Raw genomic sequence first — 14,616 nt, 5'->3', positions numbered from 1 at the left:
GCATAACAAGAAAATTAAGAAAATAATTGTGCCGACTGAGCAAGTAACACTTGGTTCAAACTTTCAGTGTATTACGATAGACGAATAAGATAGGAGCGCACTTTTGGTACTCTAAAAATTATTTCCACATCATTTCATGATATTATTGAAAAGATGTCAAATATTATATATTTTAAAGTTCAAATTTTAAAAGTGCCGTTTACCTACTATTGACTTATTCAACTGTAGGCGTTGGATGCAAGCTTACGAGTGTAGTAGCTTTACGGGGCGTAGAAACTTGAAGATTTAACGAAAGTATAAACTACAGGAATTCTCAAAATTCAAAATTCTTTTGCCAATGTCTGATTTTATAAAGGGATGAATTTAAATAATAAATGATTCTTCGATGACATGTTCTATGTGGAGTTGTTGTCCTTGTCTAACATATATCTTCTTAGCATTCAAATTATTGTCTTATCCTACGAAATTGCTGATTTTCTTCCTGAATTTAATCTGTGTCAATGGAACAAACCTGCAATACCTTTATTTTGACTGTTTTTCCAGTCAATAATAAGGAAGTATGATTAAAGTATCAATAATATTACCTGAAAATAAATTGTACCGATTGAACACGTACAATAGTACTATACTTAACAACAATTCACTCATGGATCGTTCTCACAGATCAATCAAGATTTAGTAGGCGTGCATATATATATCATGGTAAAATTTGACTGTTGTACTTATGTCGATTTATAATTGTTTTGTACGCTCTGTCAAACACATGTATATATCGTCTGAAAATGTCACATATGGATAGAGGTGACACTACATGTTGGTGCTGTTCGAACTGTGTTGGATTAAAGAGAATTTTTGCTAGATTCTTTGTGGATTTAAGCATATGGATAATCGGTAAGTAATAAAAATATCACTTCCTTTATTTTGATAATTTATAATAAACTTTTTGGCAATTAAAAATATAGATTGGACAAATAAGGTTTTACAGTACATTCATTTAATTATTATCTTAAAAGACAAATGACATATACTTGAAAGCCACGTTGTGAATACGATATAAGATATTCATTAAAACAAAACTAAAAAGATTGTAAATCTAAATTTGGTCATGAATTTATGTCATATAATCCTTTCGAATAATAGATAAAGTGGTATCAAAACTATTTGTAGGGTAAATACAGTATAGATAAAACAATACAACGGTTGTGTACTAGGAGAACTATATACTTTATAGATTAGGAACTATTGTTATACAATAAAGAATGTCTACATTGTACCACCGTGGTATTGATATTTCAAATTACTTGAACTTGGTCATGTTATTGAATAATATGAGTAATATAAAAGTTAAAAAAACCTTTAATTTGGTTAGTATTGAGTATTTGTACCGCACAATGTATAGAGCATTGAAAGATTTATAGTTAAATAACCTGTTACTTTCATGAAAAAATTGGCATTTAAAAATAAAAATGAAATAAAAACAATCTTGTGGAACGTTTTCCTTTGAATTGCTTATACCAGACAAAGAGTAAACACGAGTGTATAAAATAACTGTTTGATCATTTGCATGTGCTGATCATTTTAATTCAGTTAGTCTTAAGTTAAGCTTTACATCAATCTGCATTTCTACATATACTAACACAATTTATTTTCATTTCACTTCTTTCTAATTAAGAACTCGATGAAATTATATCGTTTACACAAAGAAACGAGTTCTGCAGGGTAAAGACATACTCAACCGTCCAACACGAGCCCCTGCATTGAAAGGGGACATCTCTTTGTGCAGGATTTGAAAGTAGAACAACTAAATTCATCAATACCCATTTCAACCGGTACCACTACACCGATGTTTTACACCGGCATTAAAAATTATTAGCCCATTTTGTACTTTCGTCCACACGATTTAGAATGTTATAATTTATTTATTTTTTTTACTTGATTTAACTTCTTGAATACCAATGAAATATTTGCTGTTCAGCATGTGAAAAGTAGAAAGATACAAAGGGGACATTCAAAAACCATAATTAGAAGAAAGACATACAACACTGTGGCCAAGACAAAACAAATTAACAATGTGTACTATTGGTAGGTTCTGCAAGTAGGGGTCGACCGGGATAAAGGGCGGGAAATTTTGATTTCCACTGGAAAATAAGGGTAAGTTGGATTGGGACAAAAATTTCTTTGATATGGGCCACCTACTGTCCACTCAAAGAGTTGTTACAGGTGTCTGTAATGTACAACGGGAGTACAACTCCTTCTGCACGATGCATCGGATTTAACGTTCCTATTCCGACCGGACGTAGCTGTGTATTTATACATCTCATACACCCAAGCGGACGGCCCACTTTGGAAAGGGTTTTACTGCCTTAGGGTGTACTGTTTGTTCATTATGAAGTTGACTATTGAAAATATATATCAAATTAGGATTTTAACCCAGATTTGCCTGTTCCCTGAACATGGAAATGTATTGGGTTAAAGTTTTGGTTTGAGGTATGATAACGCTTTGGTTTAAGGTATTTGTTATGTGGTCACGTCAACTGAAAACCTAGTACACATGCTCATTACGAATTGAAATGTTCAAGATATATGCACAATTAGGGTTTTGACCCAGATTTTATGGTTCAGCAAACATGGAAATGTAATAATGCGAGCGGGGTATGGTGGCCCATGGGCACATATTTTTGTTTTCATGTATATAAATATTAGAAAGTTTATTTTCTAATCAGGAAGAATTTAACTATTGAAAAAACAATTGAATAATAAAAAATGTGTTCCTTCCTGTAAATAATTCCATCAATGAAAAATGATATAATACTAATTCACACGCACGGATTCTTAAAAGTTATGGCAAATTTCTCCAATAATTGTTTGAATCTTTATATGAACACGGCAGTGAACATTACTGTAATTTGAATATAAAACAGCATTTACATATTTATATACGTGAAAGATCTTCCACAAATTAACATACACTCATAAAGTTAAATTGTTATCTTCAGAGCTATACGTTACTTTTGAAGACAACTTTGATATAATACTGTAATATTACAATTTTTAAAGTTTTTGTGTGTTTTTTGGTATTTTTTGATGTGGGTAATATTACAGTATTATATCAAATGAAGCTCCTAAAAAATATAATTTTGCATCGAAGTGCAACCGGATTCAAAAGAAATTATTTTTTTGTTTGAAAGACATGCCATACTTAGATGCATTACTGAAATAGAATTGGTTATGGTTTTGAATGTCTTTCCTGTTCATTCTCGAGATACATATTAAAACATTACCGAAATCTATCAAACTTGCAGTAATTAAAGTAAGGGATACACATGACATCCACCATACGAAATAAACACAATAACATCATACAGTTTATTCCGTGATGGTTTCGTTACTCTTCCCGTTCGAGCCATCTAAAGGCATTTATTTGTTTACATGCTTAAAAGTTCTATCAAATGCTTAATAGAAGCTCAAAATACACACACTGATAGGCTGTAACACTGTGAATTTCATAAGGATTTTAGTACTTTTTGAAAATGACTCATCTGTCACATTGATACAGAGTAAATTTCCCCTCTCTCGTTACATTAATGTATCATCGAAGTTCATGATCAAGTCATGACTTACTATTTATTTTCTATATGTATCTGTCAAGACACTTACGGAGGACCGGTTGTTAATAGTGTGGGCTTCCCTTTCCTATTTTTTGAGAGGGTTCCACTCTACGTATAGTAAAATAACCACCACAACACATATATTTGAAGGAACTATATGTTACATATTGCTTATAAGTATTGGCCCGGATCAACATGTCTCCAGTAAAACTCCAGGTATGCATGTGGTCATTTGATTGTTTACAGCTTGAGTATTGCTGTAATTATTGTCCACTGAAACGGTCTAATAGAGGATTAACGTCGCTATTTTGTTTAATACATGCTGCTGTTGTGACTTGCTTTGGAAATGCTTAATTTCAAGATGTTTCTTTGTTAAATCTTTCCATGAACAGATGTTATTTTTCCTTTCTAATCGTTATATAAAAAAGGGATCCGTTTCCATGACTTCCCCCGTCTAGGTCTAGTATTGAAAGAAGTGTGTGGCTATCACATTTATTATCCACTGTCCGACCTAGTATATTGCACAACTTCATGAATGGCCATATCTGATTGAGGTCTTTGCTGTAACTAATTATAACATTTTATTTGCTTTCAAGTCACATTTACTGAACATTTATCAAAAAGGCAACGTGGAAGTCTGTTCATTTTTATTGTTGGAGTAAATGAAAATACTTTTTTTAAAGGAAGCCACGTCATAAAATGATTTATTGTGAAAGAATTAAAAGCTAGTCAAAACTTCATAATAGTCGGCATATCTGATTGTTTTCTTTGCTGTAACTAATTATTTCATTTTTTAAAATTGCTTTCAAGTCATATTTACTGAACAGTTATTGAAAAGGCAATGTGAAGGTCAATTCTTTTTTGTTTGCTTGGAGTAAATCAAAATACCTTTTAAAGGAAGCCACGTCATACAATGATTTATTGAGAAAGAATTAAGTTAATGACGATTATTCAATGGGATAGTTTAATAATGATAATGATGCAAAAATGTTTGAAAAACATACTATCTACCACGAAATATCTTCAATTGTCAAGCAATATCCGACTTTGAAGAGCATTTCTTCCGGTAAACACACTGATGATAGTAAGAAGTGCCTATATTATCGTCTATAGTTCGGATTACATTGACATGGTTTGATAAGAATAAGGAGGATATTAATAACAAAAAATTGTCACAAATAAGGTCAAATAATTAGTTTGCGCAGTTATGTGCATTAAATGTGTCAACTATACACTAGTATAAACACTAATGTCAATTTCAATGTAATAAATGATCTACTGAGATACCAAACCCATCCAAGATGAAGGATGGGTGAGCTAATTTTTCAAGGAGTGGTAGTTGTTAGGTTATTTTATATCAAAATGATTTTGGTACATAAGTGAAAATTTGCCGATCATATCCTACCTACTTTTCCTGCATTTCCAATAATGTTCAAAATTATATTAAACGTGTCCAAAAAGAAAGAGAAATAAGATATACATGACAAAAATGTGAGTTCATGTCCTGGAAATACACGAAATATTGCTACCAACAAAACATTACATACCACATGCAATTATGATACAATCTGAGCTGAAAAAAGTTTTATAAAGAATATGAATGATAATAAAAGAGATGTGGGACAAATGCCAATAAGGCAGCAACACAAAGACACGAAAATACCCCAATCTAGAAGTCTTCAACATTAGACAAGCGCATATATATTATGTTAAGTTCTAACTCGCTCCGAATCTAGAATATTGTAAATAAATTAATTAGACTTCAAAGATCAATCACCAATACTAAATTTCCTAAAGGTCAAAAACATTAAGATATAAGTGAAGATAACCACTAAATAACGAAGTCCCTTATATAGTGCAGACACAGGAACAAATTGCAATTTAAACTATAGTGTTTTATTAATCAGTCCTTAACCTTTTAATTTTTATCAGTATGAAAACAAAAAATACATACCAAAAATCAGTACAAATAGCACTCAACTCTGTAATACCGGTATAATGGACAACAAAAGTAAACAATATTAAAGTATACTGTATCAAAGAATGTTGGCAGTCACTGAAAGCAAGCTAAAAGTACTTCACCTGCTGATACTGGAATCTTGTCGCCCTATCTCTAAAATTGATAGCACATCGAAGTAGAATTCAAACAAAAACGCAATGAACAGTGCAGGAAGACAAGATCATGAGCAATCTCCAAAGTAAAAGTGTATTTCACCGTTTGTTTTATAAACCAAATTTTTCGATTGGAATGCCGGTAAGAACTTAGTCTTTTACATGTGTTTCGTGTTTCAAATACTGGAAGATGCTGATACGTTTTAGGAAAAATTTGGCCGTTTAACAATGCTTATAATACTACATTGAATTGCAGGTCTAGAGAAAGTGCTAGAAGTTGATTATTTATATCATTTATTCATACAAATGTTAATAGGCCATAAAGGGGTAAATTTAAATGGTTAAAGTTTATCCTTTTTTTATGTATTTTTTAGTGTCGATGTTTAAATATTTGAAGTTTGATATGCAACGACAAGTATAATTTTGTTCATTCTGAGTAAGGGAATTTTATAAATAGTTTGAACAATTAGTTTAAGTTTTAGGCATGATGTGCAAATATTCAGAAAAGTATTATACTTGAAATAAACTTATCAATTTTGTTGAATACAAGTCCGATATTTTAAAATGATGTCACGAATATATAATATACTATAAATTAAGTGTTTTATGCGGTTATTTTCTCAAGGCAATAATATGGTTAGAAAGGTTGTAGGATGATGAAGAGTTAAACTATGCTACGTACGTATGACAAGGGTATGACTATTTTAGTGGTCAATAAAATGAAGGTTGTAGTGGTAGTTCGTCGTCCTTAAAAAGCTGCCATAACAGTTTGTCTTTCTTGACTGTAATTGAAAGTCGTGTTAATTTGTACTGTGTTTGACTTCTTATTATTCTACTATTTTCATCTGTAAAAATAACACCCATTTTTCTTTCAGTTGGTGTTCCAGTATTGTATTTGTATAAAAACAGTGTACCATACAGGCGAGGTTTTTTCTGTAACGATGACAGTTTACGTTACCCATACAAAGAAAACACCATATCTGACGATTTACTGCTGCTCATTGGTTTCGCTTTACCATTTGTTGTTGTAAGTAACATACAATAACATACTTTTTCAAAATATTTATTCTGTTCGCCAAACCAAGGAAGAAGTTGCATCTCCTTGACAATTTTCACTAACATAAGAACTCCCTATCTGTCAAGTTGTATGTTATCATTTTAAAGAGGTGAGATAGAACATTGATTTGTACTGGAAAGGAAACGGAAAATAGGTAATTTTGCAATTCATTTTATTCCTTAAAAAAATGAGAGAACTGTAATCTAAACTAAGTACATGTATATTGCATCTTCCTGTAACTGATATAAATAAGGCTGTTTACTTCTACGTTTCTCGGGTTTTGTAGAATATCACTAATCTTTCCTTTAAAATGTTAAGGTGGCAAATTTTAGTAGAATATTCGTTTAAAAGAAGGTTGAAATGATTTTTTTCTTAAGTTGTATAGATAAAAAACATATTCGGACATAAAAAAAAAGAAATGGAATGCCTAAATTTTTAATGTTGTATTGAAATACTCTATTCGCAAGTTTCATTTTACTATTCTATGTACCACTCGATCCATATGAACGACTCCAGTGTCCGCGTTCAAGTATTATGACCTATATTAAATTATAAAATTATAGTAAATTAGATATAAGTTAAGGTCATTTTTCAAATTACTATATCCGCTCTGTTAGTTGTCATTTGTTTTGTTTATATATCGAATAGTGAACCACAAAGTAATTTCGGTCATTGTTAGTTGAACTGAAAAGAAAATTTGTGAAAATGAATAGATTTAAAAAGGTGTTAATAATTCGTATGCAAACGACTAATACCACTGACATAAGTTTAAGCTAAAAATAGTTTGATTTATTTCTGCAATAAATTATCATAAGATACTTGAGTTTATTCATATACGATCACATAACAGGATCGTTGAATTACAGAACATATTTAAGATAAGTTTTATCTTACTTTTCTGAAACTAGACGCTTCCTGCATTGACATAAACGACGACATAAAATTACTTTTAGCTGAAGATTTACAATATGTGACAAATTTTGATTAATCCTAGTATATCACTCGTTTATTTATATGCGACTGTAGCTAGATTTTTCAGTTTGCCTCTATTTTAGAATTTTGCTTTCAGTTTATCATTAATGAATCTGAGAGATACCGGGTAACTAGAAGGACTGACCACATCAACAAATACCTGGTTGTATTTTTGAAGATCTCGTGTGCCTATGCATTTGGGTTTACTATGATAGAACTGGTAATTCAGGGAGCCAAACCAGCTATTGGACGCCTACGGCCACATTTCTTCGATGTTTGTAAACCTGATTTTTCAAAGATTGATTGCACTAAAGGGTAACTTGAGTTTCATAATTTTATTTAAATGTGATTCATTATAATTTTGCAGAAGGAAAATATAACTAAGAAAAACATGAAAAATCACAATTTTTTATATTGTCTACTCTAAGCGATCTGATTTAAAATGTCTTTGATTTCAGTTTTTGAATCCGTTTCCGTATATCACATCCTCTTACATATTGAAATGAATATTAGTTTGAATTTTCAGTAAGAGTTAATAAGAAAGAATCAAAGGAGTTCAAATGGTTAATATGACAATACTTAATGCTTTGTCGATATTGTCATTTACAGGTATATAACAGATTATAACTGTACAAATACTAACACTAGTGCTTCAGCGCATAGAGAGAGCAGATTATCATTTCCATCTGGACATGCTGGATTTGCTATGTACAGTGCTATTTTCACGTCGGTAAGTGTCCATGTTGAACATAAAGGTTTGACCTGGGATTTACAGTTCCAGCAGCTAGTGCTTAGGTTCTGGTGTGATTATAGCGTTACACATTTATTAATTAACCGTCCCCGACTGTTCCAGGAATCTAGTGCTTAGGTTCTGGTATGATTATAGCGTTACACATTAATTAACTGTCCCGGCTATTCCAGGAGCTAGTTGCTTAGGCTCTGGTGTGATTATAGCGTTACACATTAATTATCCGTCTCCAACTGTTCCTGGAGCTATTGCTTAAGTTCTGGTGTTTTTATAGCGTTACACATCAATTAACCGTCCCCGACTGTTATAGGAGCTAGTGCTTAGGTTCCGGTATGATTATAGTGTTACTCATATATTAATTAACCGCCCCGACTGTTCAAGGAGCTAGTGCTTAAGTTCTGGTGTGATTATAGCGATACACATTAATTAACCGTCCCCGACTGTTCCAGGAGCTAGTGCTTAGATTCTGGTGCGATTACAACGTAACATTTTGATGAGGGATTTCAGATTGTAAATAATGTAATTGTTCTTAAACTAAAGTTACAACTTCTTCGGGATATTGACCTTTATCCTTTATTTTGCTTTTTTGCTACGGCTTATTTTGGTTTTAATGTTCCGAATGATTTTGATATTTGGCTTCCCAGCTTGTTCGTCTCAAAAGTACTTGATGAAAGTTATTCATGAAACAACACGTGTCGCTCATACGGAAATAAGTATCTTATACTTCTACTGAAATTGTGCCTAGATCGCCCACGTAAAATGAATTCAATGTTGAAAATCGACGTGATCAAAAATACAATCGATGTTAAGACAGCCCATCTGGCAGATATAATTAACATGTCTGTTAAGAAAATACCCGGTACTTGAAAGTACAAAAGATTTTAAATTGAAAATTTAACCACACATTTCTGATTACTTAGGTGTAGGTGATGGTTGCATATACTTTGTTTTTCGCGAGGTTAATTGAGAAAATAACCTCTACCTTCTAGTCCTGATAAACCAGACATGTTAGGTTTTATCAAATCAACATTAAAAAGACTTTAATTACACAAAGTCACTTTGTATATGATAGAATAAAACGAGACTTCAAAATTAAGCTACTTTTTAAAAAAATTCTCTTTAATAACTGGTTTTCATCGATACATTTCACTTTATTGGAACAAAATTTAGAGTAACTCAAACGAATTCAAATTTATTTGGTCGTCTCTGGTGTTATAGTTAGTCATTAATGCAAAACTGTTGGAATTAATAATCTTTCAATAATATGCTTTTATTTTTTTAGTTATATATGGAAAAACAGGTAACTCTTCGATGTTCTGCTGTTGCAAAATGTTTCACTCAGACAGCAATGGTATTGTTGGCTTTAATGTGTGCTGTTACACGCCTGTATGACAACCGACATCACGTTTCAGACATTGTAGCTGGTAGCGTTTTAGGCGCCGTTATTGGATTTTATATGGTAATATTTAATTTATGTCATTCTTAAACCGTGCAAACTCTTGTAAAACAAGTATCATTTTACAGAGATCATAAAAATGATTGATAAAGATTGAGATTACATGATTTAGTTAAAGGTGTTTTACTGTTTTTCTAATACAAAATTGACCCCTAAAGATGCACTAAAAAACTAAATTTTGCTAAAATCTAGTGTAGCGTGAAACTTTCGACATTAACAACATCCTGAATATTAAATAAACAGAAAAGAAAAAAAAAATACTTAGTCGAAAATATTTTCAAATGTCGTTACTATAAGTCGTTCGCGATACAAAAATAAAATCAGACCATTTCAGACCTTTCATTCACACATGTTATATGAGATACTATAACTTAAACACTTTTTCCATATTTATTTTCTATATATAAAGAAGTCATATATGAGCTAAGCGATTAAAGACACACTTAATCAATTCATATGTGAGTATCTGATGGTAGGAGTCCTGGATTTTCTGTCGCAAATTGAGTTAAATTGTGTATCCAACCCAAAAAGACTTAAACTTGGTAGAGCTATAATAACTATTCGAATAAAAAGCCAGAAATAATGCATTTATTTTAGTTTTTAAATTATTTGATAAGTTGGCTGTGTCTGCGACATTTTGTGGCTTGTTAGTGGAAGCTTTTAGAATCACAGAAGAAAAAAAAATAAGCAATACACTTTTTAAGGTCGAAATTGAAAACATCAAAAACGCAGCTTTAGCTCTTTTTTTCTCAACAAAATGTATTTTAAATGGATGGTTTGATGTATTTCAGTTTAAGGTCCTAGGAGAGAAAGCTTTACGTTCGCGTACACTTCATTTAAAAATTCCATTTTTAATGCGAAGGCCACAACATCGAAAAGGAGAGATTTCTACGCCGACGCCACTGTTGAGTCAAACATGTTCATCGTCATCAACCACCGAGATGAACCATTACTTTATTGGTCGTGATGGAAAGGAGTCTAATTTAAGTAATGTCTGATCAAAGTAATGTGTTATATCATGTGACAAATAGACAAGAATGCTATACTTAAATTGACGGTGTCGATGGAGACGCTATTGTTATTCAAGGAAATATCAAAATCAGAAACACCATTTCCGTTGTAGGAATTTCTTCCTGGGATTTTTTTTTTTTAATAAATTTTCTTCTGTGAAATGTGCCGTTTTCAAAAAACAATACAAACCTATAAATGAATCTACGCAATTACACGTCATCGATGACACGTTTTATTGTGTGATTAGAAACTAATATGGTGAAAGAAGAATACATTTTAAAGAACAAAGTATCAATTACACATATGAACAAGAAAATCAGATGCGATAGCATAAACGGAACAATTATGGAGATATAACCACATTTTCCCATAACTCCAATAAAGACTCAAAATAAACGTCAAAAGATTAACAAATAGTAGAATTTCGTACTCTACATGCGCTGCTACAGAACGCATGTGTTCCATTAGTACAATAATCATCTAAAAGAATCGACAGATTTGTAAATATAAAGTTGTTATACTCTTTCATAATATTTATGTGACTTGTTACAATGATTTTTTAATAAAAGAAGAAATTGAATGCATGTATCATGTATGTAACATCTTTTAAATATTACGTAACTGTTTTTCCAATATAAAAACTTCTCCCACACACTATTTGTACACTTGCGGGTTTATCTTTAAGTACAGATTATATCACAACATCTACTATGAGGTGGTCTTTCAACATTATTATGAATATTTATAAATAATATTGAATAAGAAGGAAATTCCAAACCAAAACTAAAATAATAGCCTGGCGAAGGAATGGAATATTAAGGAAACAGTACATTATCGATGTTCAACTCTCATAAATTGATTAAGAAGGGACAAATCAAGGAAGAAAAGAAAAACAAAAAGAAAACTGAGGAAATCGCATAAACTCTAAAGGAGCGAGACCGGGTGCGTCGACAGGGAAGCAGATCGCGAAAATATGTCGCAAGTGAGCTGAGACACCGACACATCGTATAGGTCAACCAATTCGTGATGGCGACTGTAAAACGTATGTAGTGTCTATTTCAGTCGTTGTCGTCCTTCCTCAAACCTCTGTTGGAGCAGTTTTTGTGTTAGCAGCACACCCCTGTTAATGAAGTCCATATAGGGTAACATTTACGAGCGTAACGTTTTAACAGAGATATGTTAACGCCATACAATAGAGAAGGGTGTATAATTTATGTTACTGCTGAAAAATGGAAAGTTGACAATTAGAAAGTTCAAATCATTACGTTTGTCATAGATTCTAGTTTGGAGTCGCCAAAATGTGTCAATATCGATAAAAAGATTAAACATGAAGCAAACCTTCTACTTTCGACATTGTACCTAATCTCAAGTTCAATGGGATACATGAGATGTAAGCACCGAGTGACAGAACATTATCGATAGATCTAAAAGAGAAATTCCAGAAAGATGCCTTCTTTTCTTTGAGAAGGTTCTGTATGAACCCTGCTTCAAGCGGTCAGTAGTCATGCGCAATGAGTACCTATATTACCTTTTAAGATAAACTCCACTTCATTTTTGCTCCGGAATTCCGTCGATACAAATTTTACAAAGACATAGAATTTGTAATAATGTAACAAATTTTTCTAACATGATAAATGTAAAAATATGGAAAATATTCAAACAATTCATTTAAACTCATAAATATTCGTATTCACCTAGGTTTCATTAACCTTCCGATTTTGTCCGTCTGATTGAAATAAGAGTTGTAGGCATTCGTGAAATGCTTTGTATGTTTTTTTAAAACATTTTAAACAGGAGAGAAGAAACCAAGGGACAAACCAAAATCTACAAGTTGAAAAACAAAACAGACAACATAAAATCCAATAGAAAAGCGCAAAAAAATAAACACCAATCAACAAAACACTAAACAGAAAAATTAAGATTGAGCGACACGAACTCCATAAAAAACTGGAAAAGTGTAGCAATTCCTGCTCCACTAGTGGCACCTGTTGTGTTGCACATAGCAAATAAAACAAACAAGTCACATTAATTATATCACATTCGATGACAAAGAGGATGGAATCGTGGCTACGACAAAAGCAGCATATCTATGATAAGCTCTTACTGAAATATTCCATAAAGGCTTCCGTAAAAATTTCGAAAGGGGTAACAATTTCAGATTAAGAATCTGTGAAATTTAAATAATAGGCTAACCAGATGATTAACTTTTGTGAAAAGATAACTGTAAAATGTTAGCCGCTCGACACAATAAAACCATTCTTGTCTCATTCCTAATTTTTTTCATAAATGTATAGTGACATTGATTTGAAAGTCGATATTTACATTCAGAAACCCTGATAATGTATAGATAATGAAAGCCATCATATCGAGTATAAGTAAGACTGGGGAGTTTATATTGTAAGGTCATAACCGAACGTGATACCTATTCAAAAACAATGTAATATATCACAGTCTTTGTTGAAATACCATTAGGTTAGTTTGATGATGTATTACTATGCGCTGAACTATACCATACAAAATGTTTTTATTATGTAGCTCAAAGAAAAATTGAAAAGCATAAAACAGAATTACTAAATTGTAGTCATGTGATGAACTAAGAATATCTTTGTTTATTGACTGGCTAAGCCAGATATATATTTGCACGTTTTAAAAACATTTAAGGTTCGAAGTACTTTTAGTTTTTATTCACTAACTGCGAGCTCGAGTATTCTTTAATACGTTGATTGTTTTTTTTCATTGTTTTAGTGTTTTTGTGACCCATTAACTGGCATGATGGAGTAATAGATATCTGATGTATCTTTTCTAATTCCGATGAAATTTTTGGGTAAATTATATTAAATTGAAATGTAATTAATCAATAGACCATGATTGGAACCATAACTAAAAGCCCAAATAATGGATTTTTATTGGAGCAAATATTTTAACTGATTTAGAAATAAATGTTCAAATAGCCAAATGTCATATCACATCTCCATATTTTTATAATAATTTTCTAACACACCTGTGTTCCCGTAAACGCTTCCAATCTTTTTATATTTTAGGTAAAGTTTCAGGTATTACTTGTATCGTCTTCATTGTACCTGGCTTCGAAGAAATACTGTTTGATTCACTTTAGGGTAACTTGAAATATGGAATACGATGATAAAAACTTTGTTCTCTTGCCATGTTTATTCCCATTGTATTACTAGTATATTAACGTATGATATCGAGTTGAGTTCGAAAACTGATGGTTTCTGGAATGAATTGATTAGTGGCGCTTCTAGACCAAAGTTTGGAAAGCCTAGTATATAATAGCATTTGAGATTTATTTTATTTTCAAAGTCCACATGGTACAAATTTTCTTCGAAATATATCTTACAAGTATAGCTTTATTTACTTTAGCAGGATATTAATGATTTCATTACTAATGTTAAAAGCTCGTGAGGTCATAGACTATGCTTACTATTAACAGTAATAATACTGAATAAAGATTTCTGCGTTTATTCAAAGGGTATGAACCTTCAACGATAAGACGTTTTATCTGTATTTACCAAACGATGAAATGGGCAGACTTCAAAAAGCAAGCCACGAAACAAGCTTAATTAAGATAACTGTACCTAATCACAGAATCAATTATAATTTATTCTGTTGTAAAATGATAACTTGAGGTTAA

The 14,616-nt window shown here is 31.7% G+C and overlaps 1 protein-coding gene across 1 annotated transcript; it reads left to right on the top strand.

Annotated features, from left to right (window-relative positions):
- The first annotated feature begins 595 nt into the window (after positions 1 to 595).
- LOC127727369 (phospholipid phosphatase 1-like) lies at positions 596 to 11,544 on the top strand. Its single transcript, XM_052234762.1, has 6 exons — positions 596 to 891; positions 6,596 to 6,747; positions 7,847 to 8,064; positions 8,359 to 8,479; positions 9,780 to 9,956; positions 10,745 to 11,544. Exons 1-6 carry the CDS (start codon positions 783 to 785, stop codon positions 10,949 to 10,951), a joined length of 984 nt encoding a protein of 327 aa, XP_052090722.1. The 5' UTR covers positions 596 to 782; the 3' UTR covers positions 10,952 to 11,544.
- The last annotated feature ends 3,072 nt before the right edge of the window (positions 11,545 to 14,616 follow it).

This window comes from Mytilus californianus, unplaced genomic scaffold, assembly GCF_021869535.1.
Source record: "Mytilus californianus isolate M0D057914Y unplaced genomic scaffold, xbMytCali1.0.p SCAF_1, whole genome shotgun sequence".
Lineage (NCBI taxonomy): Eukaryota > Metazoa > Mollusca > Bivalvia > Mytilida > Mytilidae > Mytilus > Mytilus californianus.
The sequence above is the reverse complement of the archived record's forward strand: the minus strand, read 5'-3'. Positions and strand labels throughout refer to the sequence as shown.

What these genes read in the sequence shown, in the direction of transcription:
- LOC127727369 (XM_052234762.1), top strand. Translation starts at nt 783, where the DNA reads ATGTCACATATGGATAGAGGTGACACTACATGTTGGTGCTGTTCGAAC. An exon ending in TTTAAGCATATGGATAATCG is followed by an intron (nt 892 to 6,595) that starts GTAAGTAATAAA and finishes TTTTTCTTTCAG; the next exon opens with TTGGTGTTCCAGTATTGTAT. An exon ending in CCGTTATTGGATTTTATATG is followed by an intron (nt 9,957 to 10,744) that starts GTAATATTTAAT and finishes GATGTATTTCAG; the next exon opens with TTTAAGGTCCTAGGAGAGAA.